Below are 16,945 nucleotides of genomic sequence, written 5' to 3' on the forward strand. Positions count from 1 at the left end.
ATCGGCTCAAATATAGCATGTGATACATACAGACCGCTTCACACGGCGCGCATAAAGCTCATCGTTTGGCGGTTGCGGTGCCTTCCATACCACCCATCCCTACGGCTGTCGCGCACCGCGCGGCCCTCCGTCTCGACGGCTCTATTAGTCCCTTACCAGCCGGCCGTGGACGGCCCAGTGGAGCCGCGCCGCTGGGTACGACTTGGCCGACGTACAGTTGAGCTGCAGCGTGTCCCCGGGCGCCCAGTGGTCCTCCTCGAACCCCGAGATGACCGGGTCTGACTCGGGTGGCGCTGGGGATTGGAAGGGGCTGGGTCAGCACTCAGCAGCCTACTTGACCCTCGTGTTGTCAGCGGAGAACAGCGGGGTCGCATATCCGGCAGCGCTGCGATTACTACATTATTGCTTTGCAATGCTACTCCACGGATGCTATTGCTGTCACTGGTCTCCCAGTAGTCTGGTACGCTCGCTCCCCTTATAACTGCGCCGCTCAGACCGGCTGTCGACATGAGTCTTGTGCTCAACACCGGCACGTGCCCCCCCCCCGCCCCTCTCTCTCTCTCTCTCTCTCTCTCTCTCTCTCTCTCTCTCTCTCTCTCTCTCTCTCTCTCTCTCTCTCTCTCTCTCTCACCTGCGACCAGCATGTCGGTCGTCTCGGTGACCGAGGCGAAGACAGGCGCCTCTGTGTTGACCTTACAGCGGTACTGACCGCTGCTGAAAACCGACAGTGAGGTGAGCGTCACCCGCACATCGTCCGACTCCTTCACCTGGGGACAGAGGTCACAGGGGTCAGACTAGGTCAGACTCCTTCACCTGGGGGCAGAGGTCAGAGTTCAGACTCCTTCACCTGGGGACAGAGGTCACAGAGGTCAGACTCCTTCACTAGGGGACAGAGGTCACAGAGGTCAGACTCCTTCACCTGGGGACAGAGGTCACAGGGGTCAGACTTCTTCACCTGGGGAGGGGGACAGAGGTCAGACTCCTTCACCCTTGGAGGAGGGCGGAGGTCAGATGTCAGACTCCTTCAGCTGGGGAGGAGGGCAAAGGTCAGACTCGGTCAGACTCCTCATGAGTCACAGCTCAGACTTCTTCACACGGGCAGATGTCAGACTCCTTAGCCTTTGAGTACGTGGATCAGAGGTCAGACTCCCCTTAGCAGTACGGCTACAAGGCATGAATATTGAAGCATTGATCAATGCACTTTTTACCCTCGTGCGTCATTTAAGGGGCACACCAATCTAAAACTCACTCCCCTCGGCTCGGCGTGCCGGCCGTATCCGGTCCACAACAAAAGCCGCCGCCTCCCTCGCCAGTGACCGTTACACCGCCCGGGTAATGCCGCCACCCGGGCCTCATGACACAAGACGCATGCACGGCGCTCATGCACACCTCGCGACTGTGCACAGGCCTCCCCTCGCTGTTGCATGAACAGCTGCCATAACGGAACCCTCAGAAAACCCTACACGAAGTGGGCATCTATCTCAGTGACACAGGAATCAATGCCGTGCGCTGGAGTGGGACAGACGGCGGGTCATCGGGGCCGAGGCGCGCTGCGCGAGCCGGCCATAAACCTGTCTGAGGGCAGGCGCGCGGGCGCCGACACCGGAACCGGCCAACTAATGAATCAGCCACTCGGGGTGCCGGTAATGGCCCGGCTGGTGACACCGGCGCGTGCCGAGAGGCCATGCGCACCCCCTGCCCGGTCACTGCACTGGGGCGGCTACCGAGCGCCCATGGAGCGTCCACAGACTACGAGCAAGCCCTCGATGTGACCGCGATCGGTCGGGAAGTTCCCATGGCTAGCTGTGGGATGTTTACGAGGGATCTGCTTACATGTGCGGTCAACCATGCGATGAGCCTGACCTGGTTGCCACACGAGGTGCTGGCCTGGGGGGGGGGGGGGGGACGATGGATGGCACTGATGGAGGTGTCAATACTCGTAGAGGTGGATTACATAACATGATCCGCTGGGTCTTACCCCTTTCCCTTGGGTCGCTGGCATTAGGACTGGTTACTCATGTTCACACTATTCCGGGCCTTTTAAGGGAAGTGCTCTGGGCTGGTTACTCACGTTCACACTGGTGCGGGCCACTCAAGGAAGTGCTGTTGGGTGGGCTGGTTAGGTACTCACGTTCACATTGATGCCGGCCACTCCTGGGAAGGTAGTCTTGGGCTTGCGCGCGGTGGGCAGAAAGCGATAGAACTCTGTGTCGTCCTTGTACCAGGCGACGCTGTAGAGGTCGTCGCCTTCGACGTCATACCGACAGCGCAGGGTGGCCGTCTGCCCGCGCTGACGCAACGCCGGCACCTCCAGCGAGGACAGGCGCAGCGACCAGCAGCCTGCGCCACAGAGAAGGGTCATAGTCAGCAGAGTCGTAGGTACAGACATCACGCCAGGTATTCGTCTAACGTGGTAACTAGGGGGGACGGCGAACCCCGCAGTCATCGATCGGGCCCCGCAGCGAAGGTGAAAACGTTAATCGAGGGGTGGGGGCATCCTCACCGAAGAGGTATAAATATCGCCATTAACACATTGCTAATTAAAATAAAACGAACTTGAGACTCGTCCCCTTGGAGAAATTTGTTGGACGAGCCTCTGCGTCGCGCCGCGAGACGGCAAAAAGCCCTACAAGTTCTCTACATACCGTGGCCGTCCTACATATACATAGGCAGTAGTTAACCCGCGCCCTGCTGGGGGGGGGGTGTTTGAACACCCCCCCCCCTAAGGTTTTTCGCGAATATCTCAAAAACGGCGGCGCGGAGCGCCGCCGTTTTTGGTATACCTTATCATACATCAATTCTACACATGTTGTAAAAATTTCAGACCAAGGTCATTCAAGGTCAGGTCACCAGGTCACTTGAAGTGACCTCACCTCATAAAAAGTTTCAATGTCTGTCATAGCTACACCGAGTGACCGATTGCTTTGAAACTTTCAGCGATTGCTAAGAGCAATAGCATGTACAAAATGTATATCTCAGAATTTTGATATCGATGACCTAAGGTCAGGTCAATTTTGCGACCTCCCCATTACCTATAAGTCAATGGGAGAAAATTCAAATGCGCCTCTTTTGGACGAAAGACATTATAAACACTCCCAAACACTGAATTACAAGTGGTTTAGACACACTGAACATGAAAATGGTGTCCGTGACCCCTGTTTATGCCCTGAGGTCATCTTAGGTCACGAATAGTATCTAACAGTTTTTCGCAAATAACTTTTGATAGAGGCATGCTAGAGCGATAAAAACGCCTTAGATGTGTTCAGCTCGACGATACGGATCGACTGATATGCAACATGACCCTTTCCGGTCAGGTCATGACCTTGACCTGAGGTCAAATTTTCAAGTTGACCTTTCAAGGTCAAGTTATAGTTCATTCGATGCGTCTTGACGAGAGGAACACGATGCCGGTAAAAGTAAGCTCGTACAAGGCTTGAGTCAAAAGTTATTGCAGAAAAACTGTTTCCGAAAAAATCGGCTATTTTTGCAGTTTTTGCCCCCTGCAGGCAAAACCGTTGACGTTAGGTCAAATCTGAGAAAATTACTCAGAAAGGGCGTTAATAGGGCTATCGAATGCGCTTTTCCGCGCCGCTGTAGCTCTATTGGTTCCCGAGTTATACGTTGGCTTCTTGGAAATTGTCGACATTCGACCTTGAAATCGGCGAAATTTTGCTTTCAATGACCTCTGGTGACCTGACCTTTGACCTGACCAAAAAATTGACCGAAGTGATTTCGTCATTATTTTTGACGCGCTTTCGAACGCCGCCTTCCGCGTGTCGCTACGTGGCCCAGGAGCCGAGTTAGAAGGGGGGGGGGTGTTCAAACACCCCCCCCCCAGCAGGGCGTGGAAATCCAGGACCCCCAGCCGGGCGCGGGTTAAGAGACATTTGCGCTCTTCCCCCATTGCTTTACATGTAACGGTGAGGATCGAGGTCACGTAAATACGAATCGAGAAAAGCGCTAAACTTGGCTCGTTGACACCCAGTTCATGTTTCCATTGGTAAAGGCAGGGCTGAGGGCCTTATAACCATATAACCGGTAAAGGTACCCAAAACAAAATCAATAGCTTGGTCGGTTAATCCAGAGTTTGCTTGTGCAACGCTGGCAGGTCACATAATCTATTGACAGTTTAATAGCCAAATGTGCTTAATGCTTATGAATGGCCCTTCTTCGGATACAGGCAACGAATGTGGCCGTTTGTCTTTAATTAATAACAACCTTCGCTTGCGTGTTCAACATTATGTGAACATTTCAGGAAAACTAGGTATATTTCGCCTCGCCTGCCCCCTATCATATACGTCTCCTATTTGGGTCGTTCGCTAGGACACCTTTCCTACATTCAGCTAAGGGAAGCCGAAGACCTCGTCACCTCATTAAGTTGCCGGCTGATGACATAAATATATCTAAAGCTGTGATGTCATGCCGGGCGATACCTATGTGTATGGCTGACCCTCGGCAAGAGCCAGTGAGCCAGTCACGTGCTACCAAGCATTCATGCGCTCTAATATCATGGTCCCCTAATATCTCCAATATGTGTGTGTGCGTGTGTGTCGCCTCATACACAGCACCTATGCCGAGCCGCTACCATACTTACAATTGTGGCGCAATGTGCAATGTGCAATGTGCATGCCTGCCTGTTTTGGTTTGCGTTTTGTAGTTTGTGTCGAGGTCCTGCGTACTTGCAATTAGGCGATTCATAAACAAACCATTGGATGACCTCGGGAGGTCCACAGCGATGGATATTGGACAGTCTGGAAACGTCATGTGGGGGGGGGGGGCGGGAGCAGCGAGCAAGACATTGTCCTATGCTGCAGCACACGACGAGCAGAGATAAATCAGACGACATGTAGTGTGCGCTGGTCACTTTCATTGGAATAAATCGGGCAATGACAAGTGTTAGCCTGTATTTAGGGTCTTGTGTTAGCTTGTGTTAGCCTTAGAAAATGACTACTCCGGTTAATAAATAAAGATAATATAAGGACAATAAAGCCACCGCTTAATAAATCCAAAACGTCGCGTTACCAAGGTGGATTTATGAAGTGGATTCTGCTGTATATTCCACACGTCGCATGGACCCGTACCTTTCATGTTTACAGCTCAACCAACAAGTGTGCACTCAGTGGCGTATCCAGGGGGGAGGCCAAGAGGCCGCACTGTAAAAAAAGTTTAGCACCATAGAGGTACTTTTCAATTGACTAATTTTCAGTACCCTAGCGGTGCTAAGCTAAGCATTTTATTCGTACTTAACTGAGATCTAGTTTAGTATCAAGGTGCTAGTATAAGTACCAGGGATGCGGAGCCGGAGCCGGAGTCGGAGCCGGAGCCGCCGGAGCCGGCATATTTTGCCCGGAGCCGGAGCCGGAGCCGGAGCCGTGAAACAATATAGCCCGGAGCCGGAGCCGGAGCCGGAGCCGCCAAAAAAGGGGGCGACTCCGGCTCCTTTTTATTTTTTGAAGAGGAAAAAAATAATTGACCTAGTTCGGTTTGACAGTACAAGGCAGTAAAATATATGGTACTTACGTCATGGGCCATCAAGTGAATGAAAAAATCCGAATATCCCCAGTATTCCACAGTACGCAAACAACTTCCTGTTTGCTCTTCCCCCCCCCCCCCCCCCACGTCTACTGCATCCCCAGAACATGAGGACCAGTCATCAGGTGACGGCCATTGTTTTCAAACCAGTGCAGTGGACTGCGACTCCCAGCACCGTCTCATCCCACACACCCCCCACCCCTCACCCCCCAATGCAGCCGAGACGGGTGTCAGCTTACGATGGTTCACTGAACTCCGATTCGCGGCGACTGCGTTTCCAATGCCATCGCTTCCTAGCCCTTTGTTCTGCCGGTTCTCTCCGAGGTGCGTTTGCGCGGGGACGCGGTGAGCCGGTCATGGCAAAGAGTAACGCGTATAACCAATCCAATTTTTCTTCCACCCGTATTTAATTGATTGCATAGGGGATGTACTGAGTCGGAGCCGGAGCCGCCGGAGCCGGAGCCGCCGGAGCCGGACCATTTTACTCGGAGCCGGAGCCGGAGCCGGAGCCGCCATAACATTTCACCCGGAGCCGGAGCCGGAGCTGGAGCCGATTTTTTTCTCCGGAGCCGGAGCCGGAGCCGGAGCCGTCTGAAATTTCCACGGCTCCGCATCCCTGATAAGTACCCATATTTGTTTAGCACCCGTGTACTAAATGTAGTACCCTACACCTGCTAGACCAATTTTCAGTACCCCAGCGGTGCTAAACTTTAAAAGGTGCTAAGAATAGCATGCAGTTAGTACCTTCCGTACTCACATATGAACCGTTTTAGCGCTATTGTTACCCCACGACAAGTAGAATAATGCTAACGAAAGCATTGGGGCTGAAAGTAGAATATCTATACTAGTTAAAGCTGCTGCATGAAAAGTTCGCAAAAACTGCTTTCTTTAGCAGCACATACTTTCACTAGTTACTGCAAAAAGGACTAATCAATTATACCAAAAAGGAAATTGTGTAAGGCCGAAAAGACGTGCAAAAAAGGTTATATCCTAGATAAGTGATAACTACAAGTCTCAATGATTGTGTTTTGCATTCTGCAATATTCCCGTGTAAGTGCATCTTTCAAGCATCCAACACATTATAAAATTAAAAAATAATAATGGAACATTTATTAACACTTCATATCATCTGCATGAAAAACAAATGTAAATATATAGGGGAGAGTGGGGCAAAGCGGCCACCCGGGGCAAAGCGGCCACCCATCGTTTTAGCCCTTCATAGCTGGCGTCAGTTCCAATTTATGGTTTCCAATTATACTTCTCTTCACGGTCGTTCGAATGAGCCAGACCGGGGTTTCAGGCCCATCACCATTGTTCTGTGAAACACGGAAAAGCATTTCTTGCCAGGTTACCAACTATGTTTACAATTTTTAAATGTTATGTTATTCCATAACCGTTTGGAATTTTTATAAGCGTTCTTGTCCATGCATTGCATGGTTATCGTACATGTATTCTACCAATTTTGATGTTTTTTACCCCACTAATATCTAAGCTGGAATATTTTTGTCTCGGACGGTATGCGCGGGGCAAAGTGGCCGGGGCAAAGTGGCCACCCCCCAATTGGCCATAAGCTGCTTCCATCTGGATAAAAAACATTATTTACATTCAAATGTGTCGTCATGCATTCATCTTGGCCACTTTTCAGTTGCATGAGTTACCAAATAATGCAATTAAATGTTTTTTCATGAAAATCCTTTCTTTGTTTACCTACAGATGGAAGATGATAAAGTAAACATCCATCCTCGCTTAACCTTGTCACCATCAAATACCCTAGTCGTACACGAGACAACTATTTTGTTTCTCATGTCGGGACTTGAGAAGACGCCGGTGGCCGCTTTGCCCCAGGGTATGGGGCAAAGTGGCCAATATGCATAGGTTTAAAGTTTTGTCAATATCTTTCATATGTGAACGCCTTTGGAAATAAAACGCAGTTGAAATAAAAGGCAACATAATAGGGATTACATTGGTATAGAAAGAATCTTTCCAAGTTTAAAAATCAAGCGTTGGCATCGTGAGAAGCGTTAGGGTGGCCGCTTTGCCCCACTCTCCCCTACACAAACAAACGCACGGGAAATAACGAAAGGTCGCTCATATACCTGCACACTCGCAGTGACCGACGATTAACGCGAGATCGACTGGGGGAGGCGGGGGGGGGGGGGGGTCGTTGAACCGACGTTCCGTTCATGGCCATAAGCTCGACCTCATCCACGACCAGACGGCGTTTAGTGATAGACGGAACCGGAGACCCCGTGTTGTTGTCGTAGTTGTCCTCCATATCAATATTGTAAGTGGTAGTCGACGGAAGAACTGACCAGGCCCCATGCCTGGAGCAAAAAAAACTGGATCAGTTCCAAGATTTTTTTTTTTCTGTTGGGAGCTATTTTCGCAAACAACACAACTTTCCTTCAGACCAAGAAGCGCGATTTGCCAAAGTCGGAATATGAAGCACTTAAACAATATAAGATAATGTCAAAAGATACAACGTGTCAGACTCACCAAAGTCGATCAACGTCGGTGTCGGTGGCATGTGTCGGTGGCAAATGCTCATGTACCACCCGGCCCCGGAGCACTTCACTTCACTTCACTGCACTGCTGCACTGCACTTCCCTCCACCTCACTGCCTCCCGGAGCAGGGGCACGCACTCCCATGCCACGCACGACGGATTCCACCGATAATAGCTGATTTAAGCTATCATTCCAGAGCTATCACTCGGTGGCATGTGCCCGGAGCACTTCACTTCACTTCATTTCACTTCATATACCGGAGCACGTGCACACACTCCCACCACGACCAACGGACTCCACTAAAATGGCGCAACACGTGGCCGGAAACAGCTGGCACGCGCATGCGCATATCGCTCTGCGCCGTCAAAACGTGCTAAAGGGCTGGTGATAAGACTCCCAGAGATTTGTAAAGCAGGGCTTAGCTACTTTCTTTGGCGCCAATTTCAAATCTGTTTCCTCTGTAAGCATGTCCGGTTCTATTGTGATACTAGCGTAAGCACCATATTCAGCATTACCAACTTCTAAAACACTTAAAATCAGGGATGCGGAGCCGGAGCCGGAGTCGGAGCCGGAGCCGCCGGAGCCGGCATATTTTGCCCGGAGCCGGAGCCGGAGCCGGAGCCGTGAAACAATATAGCCCGGAGCCGGAGCCGGAGCCGGAGCCGCCAAAAAAGGGGGCGACTCCGGCTCCTTTTTATTTTTTGAAGAGGAAAAAAATAATTGACCTAGTTCGGTTTGACAGTACAAGGCAGTAAAATATATGGTACTTACGTCATGGGCCATCAAGTGAATGAAAAAATCCGAATATCCCCAGTATTCCACAGTACGCAAACAACTTCCTGTTTGCTCTTCCCCCCCCCCCCCCACGTCTACTGCATCCCCAGAACATGAGGACCAGTCATCAGGTGACGGCCATTGTTTTCAAACCAGTGCAGTGGACTGCGACTCCCAGCACCGTCTCATCCCACACACCCCCCACCCCTCACCCCCCAATGCAGCCGAGACGGGTGTCAGCTTACGATGGTTCACTGAACTCCGATTCGCGGCGACTGCGTTTCCAATGCCATCGCTTCCTAGCCCTTTGTTCTGCCGGTTCTCTCCGAGGTGCGTTTGCGCGGGGACGCGGTGAGCCGGTCATGGCAAAGAGTAACGCGTATAACCAATCCAATTTTTCTTCCACCCGTATTTAATTGATTGCATAGGGGATGTACTGAGTCGGAGCCGGAGCCGCCGGAGCCGGAGCCGCCGGAGCCGGACCATTTTACTCGGAGCCGGAGCCGGAGCCGGAGCCGCCATAACATTTCACCCGGAGCCGGAGCCGGAGCTGGAGCCGATTTTTTTCTCCGGAGCCGGAGCCGGAGCCGGAGCCGTCTGAAATTTCCACGGCTCCGCATCCCTGCTTAAAATGGTTCTAATTAGAAATCCAGCTTGAAAGAGCACTCACTGATGGACTGGGTACTAGCAGAAGTAGACGTTAAGCTCAGTAGAAGAATAGGTGATCTAAACTTATAACATTTGATGGGAATGTTAGCTATCATTAGCACAGTATTAGCACCACGCTTCTTTGTAAATACGTCGTAGGGTTCTTTTGACGCTAAAAGGTGCTACGAATAGCAGCCGTTAGTACCCCAAATGCTAAACTTTTTTACAGTGTGGCCTCCCCCTTTGGCATCAAACATGCAAGTGGGCCCTTTGGGTCACTTGAGTGCAGTGACGTACCCAAGGGGGGCCATGGGGGCCCTGAGGGGCGCCCTGGTTACCTGAGGGTCCCCCTGGTCACCTGAGGGGTCCCTGGCTAGCTGAGGGGCCCCTGGTTACCTGAGTGGCCCCTGGTTATCTGAGGGGCCCATGGTTATCTGAGGGGCCCCTGGTTACCTGATTGGTCCCTGGTTATCTGAAGGACTCCTGGTTACCTGAGGGGCCCCTGGCTACGGGGGCCCTGGTAACCTGAGTGGCCCTTGTTATCTGAGAGGCCCATGGTTACCTGAGGGGCCCCTGCTTACCTGAGGGGCCCCTGATTACCTAAGGGGCTCGTGATTGCCTGAGAGCCCCTGATTTTCTGAGAGGCCCCTGGTTACCAGTGGGGCCTCTTGGTATATGAGGGACCCCTGGTTATCTGAGGGGCCCCTGGTTACCTGAGGGGCCCCTAGTTATCTAAAGGGCCCCTAGCTACCTGAGGGGCCCCTGATCCCCTGGGTGACCCCTGGCCAGTGGTCTGAAGAAACCCTGGTCATCTGAAGGGCCCATGTTTACCCGGGGAGTACCTGGTTATATGAAGGGCCCCTGCAGTCACATTAAGGCCCTTAGTTACCCTTGGAGCTCCTAGTATAACCGTCCCTGGTTATCAGAGGGTCCCCTGGTCACCTGGTGGGCCCCTGGTCAATTGAAAGGCCCCTGGTCACCTGAGAGGCCCCTGATTACCTGAACGGCCCGTGATCACTTGGATTCAATGGTATGGCCAGGGGCGAGGGAGCACGTGTCCGTTATAGGGTTTAGGGTCCCCTCGGGCCCGAGAGGACCTGCGGTGCCAATTGGCGGCAGAGGGCCCGCGCTGGCAACGCTTCAACTGGAAAGGAGACCACAGGGCTTGTGAGAACACCCCATGGGCTCTTCTGTAGCCACACTTATCTCCAGAGGGCCTCACGCTAGGTTCTGAGGGACCTTGCCGGCCTTTGAGGGTCCTTGAAGGCTAATGAGAGATCAGCTGTAAGGGCCTCATACCCGTTTGCTATGACCCCACGGCCCACACCAGTGTTTCTGAGGGCCATCACAACGGCGCCTGCGAGGGCCTCCACTGCCACCTCTAAGGGTCCCACACCAGTGCCTTTTAAGGGCCTATTTCGGCGGCTCTGAGAACCCCCACACCGGCGCCTCCGAGGGCCCTGAGCAGCGCATCTGACGGTCACTTACCAGCGACTCTGAGGGCCTCTTACCGACCTCTGAGGGTCCCTTGCCGGCCTATGAAGGGCCACCAGTAACTTTCAGGGCCCCACACACGCCTAAGTGATGGCCCCCACCAGTGTCTCTAAACCCCAAGGCCCTCACAACGGCGCCTGTGAGGACCCCACACCAGCGCATCTGATAGCCTTTTACCGACACCTCTGAGGGACTAACACAGGTGACTCTGAGGCGCTCGCTCGCTTCACTTCCTCATAAAATACCGTGCATTTTATGCATACTTCTCAGTTCTCAAGCAAGAAATGATATTTTTACCTGCCAATTTTGCACATTTTCTCAGGACTTAGACAGACAGACAGACAGACAGACGGACAGAGGGGCCCGTCTGCAAGGGGGGACCGGACCCACTGTGCCCAATCCCCTCATCGAAAGGTTCTGGATACGCCCCTGCCTGGGTTGACAGCGGCATCCGGGTGACTCGTGGGCCCCTTTGAGAGCAGGCGGCCCCCTCCTGGGCAAAATCCTGGGTACGTACTACGTGCCTGCTTGAGTGTCCCAAGAGAAACGATCTTCAGGGCCTCATCCAAAGTACTGGCCCAAACTAACTAAAGCATAACTAAAGTCAAACTGCGCCAAACTATCTTAAAATGCCATTTTATGGCGCTGATAGGCCCTCAGAGGCCAAGGCCGAGCCCCCAGAGGCTAGCGTGGGCCCTCAGAGGTCGCTTTGGCGGCCATAAAGAAGCTTATACTCGAGCGTGGGATCCTTTGAGGCTGGTGTAGAGCCCTAAGGAGCCAGCGCTCAGCCCTCTAAGGCCAGCGTGGGGCCCTCTAAGGCCATTGTGGGGGTCTTCTAAGGTCAATGTGGGGCCTTCTATGGCCAGTGTGAAGCCTTGTAAGGCCAGTGTGGGCCCTCTATGTCCAGCATGGGGCCGACTATGTCCAGCGTGGGGTCTTTAAGCCCAGGGACATGGGGCTTTCTTAGGTCAGATAGAGGCCCATTGGCCACCGAGACTAGCTTGGGGCCCTCTGAAGACAATGTGGAGCCCTTTTAGGCCAGTGTTGGGCACTCTGTGACCAGCGTGAGCCATCTGAGGCCAGCGTGGGGCCATCTGTCATCTGACTTCAGACTTCAGAGACTGGTGCTGGGCCCTCAGAAGCCAGCGCGGGCCTTCATAGGCTGGCGTCGGGCCATTAGAGGCCACCTCGAGGGCCTCGGCAACCACTTTTCAGATCTTATGCATGTTTGGGCCCCTTGAGGTAGGAGTGGCCCTTATAAAGGCCGGCGTGGGACCCTCAGGGGGCATCATGGGCTTCTAGAGACCGGCGTGGGTTCGAGAGCGGCATAGGGTCCTCAGACTGGCTCAAAGACTCCGAAGAGCCGGCGCGGGGGGAGAGTTATGAGGTCAGCCATAGCATGGGTCTACTGAGGCCATTATGGGGCCCGCAGGTCAGCGTGGTTCACTCTGTTGCCGGTGTTGGGCTTTCAGAGGCCAGAATGAGCCTTCAGAGGCCGGAATGAGGCCAATGTGGGTGACATAGAGCCATCAGAGTCTAGATCAGAGCTCAACCCGAGTCGGGCCCTGCTAAAGTTAAGGGTATCAGCCCTCAACCAGCGCAAGACACTAAGAGATTGACATCTGCCGGTCCTGTAGCTCAGTTGGTTAGAGCGTTGGACTCCGCGTGGTGAGAGCACGCGTTCCCGGTTATGACAGACCGGGTTCGAAGCGCGACGGGCGCTCGACGTTTATGGGCCTCCTGACAGGTATGGTTGCGGTTGGTGGCAGGCCGTAGCCAGGCGAAGTCAGCGAGGGGACCGGCCGTGCGCGGCTTTGTGCGCACGTTAAACTTTGGACTCTAAATTCTGCCATAGAATCGGAATTACGCGATCGGAGGGTAGAGGGCAGGGTCATCGCAACAAGCTTCGCTTAGCGGTGGCTCTCCTTGTGAATCCTTCCCATCAAAAGGTTCGGACTAAATTTATAAAAAAAAAATGTGCCCTTTGAAAAATGTTACAATCGTTAAAAAAATTGACAAAACATTTTGTTTTTGATAATCTTTAGTGGCCCCGGCACCGACCAAAGGAAAAATACTGTATGCCTACTGCTGAAATAAATTGTACACTTCATACAGAGCTATCGATGTCGATGGCTTTTTCACGTTTTTCTTTTCTTTTTTAGATTGCCGAGTGTGCCTAAAAAGGCTCCCTCACATGGTAAAAGTGGCAAAGAACCGCACCTGGGCGTGGGTTAAGTGCGTCACTACTGGCCACTGGGGCCCCTAAGGTAAGGGTGGGGCCCCTTGAGCAGGTTTGGCCTCCCCCTTTTCAAGATCCTGGATACGCCACTGTCAGCACAATACACGTATAACTCGCAGATGCACATTGAAGGATTTCCCTCCTGCTCCGGCTAGGTCACACAATTTGGGCAGGCCCGGACCAAGGCGCCGGTGACGGGATGCCGGAGGTAGGCTGCACAAAGCCGGATAGACAGAACCCCGTTCCCAGCAACTGACGCAGCAGCGGCTCATCCTTAAAATCAGAGCTTAAAGGGACTATCCCACCTTTAACATGGGGTTTGAGTTGAGATAGCCAAGTTTGCAGCGAGGTTCAGAAACCACTATCTATCTAGGTTGCAACCCCCGCGGCCTCTTGGTGTTTAAGAAATTCGTTCCCTTCATTTGAAAATGGGCCTTGTACAAGGCCCTATCTTCAACATGGAGCGACCGTTAGTGTGACGTCACCTCGTTTAGTCATTCTGATTTAAATGGGTTTGTTCGTTGAAAAATCGCTTAAAACTTGGTCTGAACTTTGTTGTGGTGCCTACAGAGTAAAAAGAGTCAGCTTTATGACAGTAATGTGGCCTGGGGAAGGAGGTAATTTTGGGCTGTGACGTCACATATTTGAAAGTTTGTGTTTGGAATATGGGAAGCCTAAGATGTTTAATGAAAAATAAATGCCAGAATGGTGTTCCTGGTCATCCAATCTATAAAGTCGGGCACAATTTAACTGGTTTTAACAACATTTTAGAAGGTGGGATAGTCCCTTTAAAATACGCACCCGCGCCGAGTGAGCTGGTGCAAAATGTAGTAGGTCATGGACGGTGCGGTAATGTAGCGTAAGGTGCCTAATTAGCGACCCTTTCCGATTTGCGACCTACCTCCCTACAGAAAAACTGGCAGGAGAAAACGGGGTAAAAACATCGTCAAAAGGTCAGCCATACTTTGGTTATCAAATTAAATTATTTTCCGGTCGTCGATGTTTCTTGTGGGACGTTTCAGGTGAGTTTAAATAAAAATGACGAGTTTCTTATCCAAAACGTGTGTATTTGGGCCCTCTCTGACAAAAAGCGATGCACATTAGGATGATGCACCTTCTTTATTCTTAACCCGCGCCCCACTGGGGTCTGTGTATAACACGCCCTACTGGGGGGGGGGGGGGGGGGGGCTATTCATAGCCCCCCTCCTAACTCCGAAACTACTGGGCCGATCGTCAAAATTCAAACGGCGTCTGATAGCCCCGGAAAAACTGTCGAGCGAAACCTAATTTCATTGACCTCGAGGTCACCGATGACGTCACAGGTCAGGTCAAAGTAAAAATTATTAGCACTTTGGCTTGTTCACATTTTGGGCTCTGGCCGCCGTCTTACAAGTCAGATCAGGCTCATTTTTGGTTTCCACACTCGTGAACAGATGCTCTAGATACCTTGAGGGTACCAAACTTGTACTTTGATTTTCAGGTCAGGGTCAGGTCATCACAGGTCACGAAAATATTATATCATGCGTCGGTCACGTGACACATGTTTTATGGTCCATTTAGGCCGTAGATTTCGAATTTGATGTCGTCTATGTCATTCGAGGTCATTTTGAGTCGAATTTAGCTTAGGTCAGGTCACTTTCAGGTCAAAAAAGGTCAAATTTTGAAGTTGAAATTTTTCAACAAAAAAGGTGTCTATTGGATGCAGTTTGAGCTCAGGAACACGATGGTGCCATTTATATTGGTGTACGATGCCAAATACGTACTGAAAAATTGATTTGAAAAATTAATAATTGTGAATTTTTTGCAATAATGCGTATAACTTGGCCATTTTTGAAGATATTTAGCTAAAACTTGCTAGAGTTAGTCATAATCATGCGTTCTGTCACATATATTCCGGTATTTTCGAAAAGTCAAAAACCTTTTGAAAAAAATATAAAAATATAAATTTTGAATATTATTATATAAAATTTTCGAAATTTTCAAAATTTTGAAAATCCGAGATAGCAGTTTGATAGCGCGATCAATTCTGAGTTCTTTCATGCAAAATAATTGGATCTAGCTTAAAAACTGAGCTCTTGGGAGCGATTGCCGTGGTTCAATGTTTTGCGTCGAAATCGGACGAACATGACGTCACTCTGACGTCATTTCCGGCCGACCTATGGTAGCTACGAAGTTCAAATTTTGACACAAGGTGTCAAATTGATGCAGCCGAAGGTACTGAAAGTTTGGCGTCGATCCGTCAAGCGGTGTGGAAGTTATTGCAGAAAAACGGGAGGGGGGGGGGGGGCTATAAATAGCCCCCCCCCAGTGGGGCGCGGGTTAACCCGCGCCGGGCCGGGGGGTGTTTGAACACCCCCCCCCCCCTGTGGTTTTTCGCAGATATCTCAAAAACGGCGGCGCCGTTTTTGGCACACCTGTTTGTGCATCTTTTCCGCACATGTTGTGAAAATTTCAGACCCAGGTCACCTTAGGTCAGGTCACCAGGTCACGCCAAGTGACCTCACCTCAGAAAAAATAAGAATGCTCGTCATAGCTATACCGATTGATCGATTGCCTTGAAACTTTCAGCGATTGATTAGAGCATTATTATCTATAAAATGTATATCTCGGAATTTTGATATCGGTGACCTAAGGTCAGGTCAATTTTGCGACCTCTCCATTATAAGTCAATGGGAGAAAATTGAAAAGCGTCTGTTTTGCACGAACGTTATTCTAGACACTCTCAAACATCGAGATGTAGGTAAAATGGACTCACTGAACCGGAAAATGGCAACTGTGACCCCTCGTTATGTCCCCGAGGTCATCTCAGGTCACGAACAGAATCTAACAGTTTTTCGCTAATAACTTCTGATAGAGACGTGCTAGAGCGCTGAAAACGCCTTAGATGTGTTCGGCTCGACGTTGCGGATCGACTGATATGCAACATGACCTTTTCCGGTCAGGTCATGACCTTGACCTGAGGTCAAATTTTCAAGTTGACCTTTCAAGGTCAAATTATAGTTCATTCGACGCGTCTCGACGAGAGGAACACGATGGTGGCAAAAGTAATGTCATGACTTTTTTGAGTCAAAAGTTATTGCCGAAAAAACGTTTTTCGTAAAAACGGCTATTTTTGGAGTTTTTGCCCCCTGGAGGCTAAACCGTTGACCTGAGGTCAAATCTGAGAACATTACTCAGAAAGGTCTGTAAAAGGGCTATCGAATGCGCTTTTCCGCGGCGCTGTAGCTCTATCGGTTCCCGAGATAGCCGTCGGCAGTTTCCAAAATGTTGAAATAGTGGACATTTGACCTTTGGTGACCTCTGGTGACCTGGCCTTTGACCTGACCCAAAAAATGACCGAAGTGTTTTCGTCCTTATTTTGGACGTTCTTTCGATTGCCGCTTACCGCGTGTCGCTACGTGGCCCAGGAGCCGAGTTAGAAGGGGGGGGGTGTTCAGACACCCCCCCCCCCCCGGCCCGGCGCGGAATCTCAGAGCACCGGCCCGGCGCGGGTTAATCGACATTCCTTTTCTAATTGATTGCCGTTTTCCCATAGTGAATCGCTCAACTGTGCACAGCATGGCGGTTAAAAATGTGTCGCAACTCATATTTCCTATTTGCGCCTGACATGGTCGCAAATAGCTCAAGAAGGGAAAGAAAGGGGAAAAGAGAGAAATGAAAATGAGGTGTTGGTGAAGCTTGCAATGTGTGGCAGGGGATGCCAAATGTCGTCAGTCGTCACCGACTGCAGGGGTGCCGAATTCAGCGCGGACC

The 16,945-nt window shown here is 51.2% G+C and overlaps 1 protein-coding gene across 2 annotated transcripts in view; it reads right to left on the reverse strand.

Moving 5' to 3' along the window:
* Positions 1–16,945, reverse strand: part of LOC122372592 — a 32,762-nt gene that overhangs the window by 2,885 nt on the left and 12,932 nt on the right. Inside the window, exons 1-4 of one of the 2 annotated variants that reach the window (XM_043349980.1) lie at positions 8,029–8,207; positions 2,132–2,340; positions 632–767; positions 157–293 (exon numbers count right to left, since the gene is read on the reverse strand). In XM_043349980.1, the coding sequence (XP_043205915.1) occupies positions 157–293; positions 632–767; positions 2,132–2,340; positions 8,029–8,080 (534 nt within the window). In that variant the 5' untranslated portion in view covers positions 8,081–8,207. Of the gene's footprint in view, positions 1–156; positions 294–631; positions 768–2,131; positions 2,341–8,028; positions 8,208–16,945 lie in introns of those variants that run through there. The other variant, XM_043349979.1, reaches the window with a different exon arrangement.

The sequence above is a fragment of the Amphibalanus amphitrite genome, unplaced genomic scaffold (assembly GCF_019059575.1).
Source record: "Amphibalanus amphitrite isolate SeventyFive unplaced genomic scaffold, NRLGWU_Aamphi_draft 001376F_arrow, whole genome shotgun sequence".
NCBI classification, from domain to species: Eukaryota; Metazoa; Arthropoda; class Thecostraca; order Balanomorpha; family Balanidae; genus Amphibalanus; species Amphibalanus amphitrite.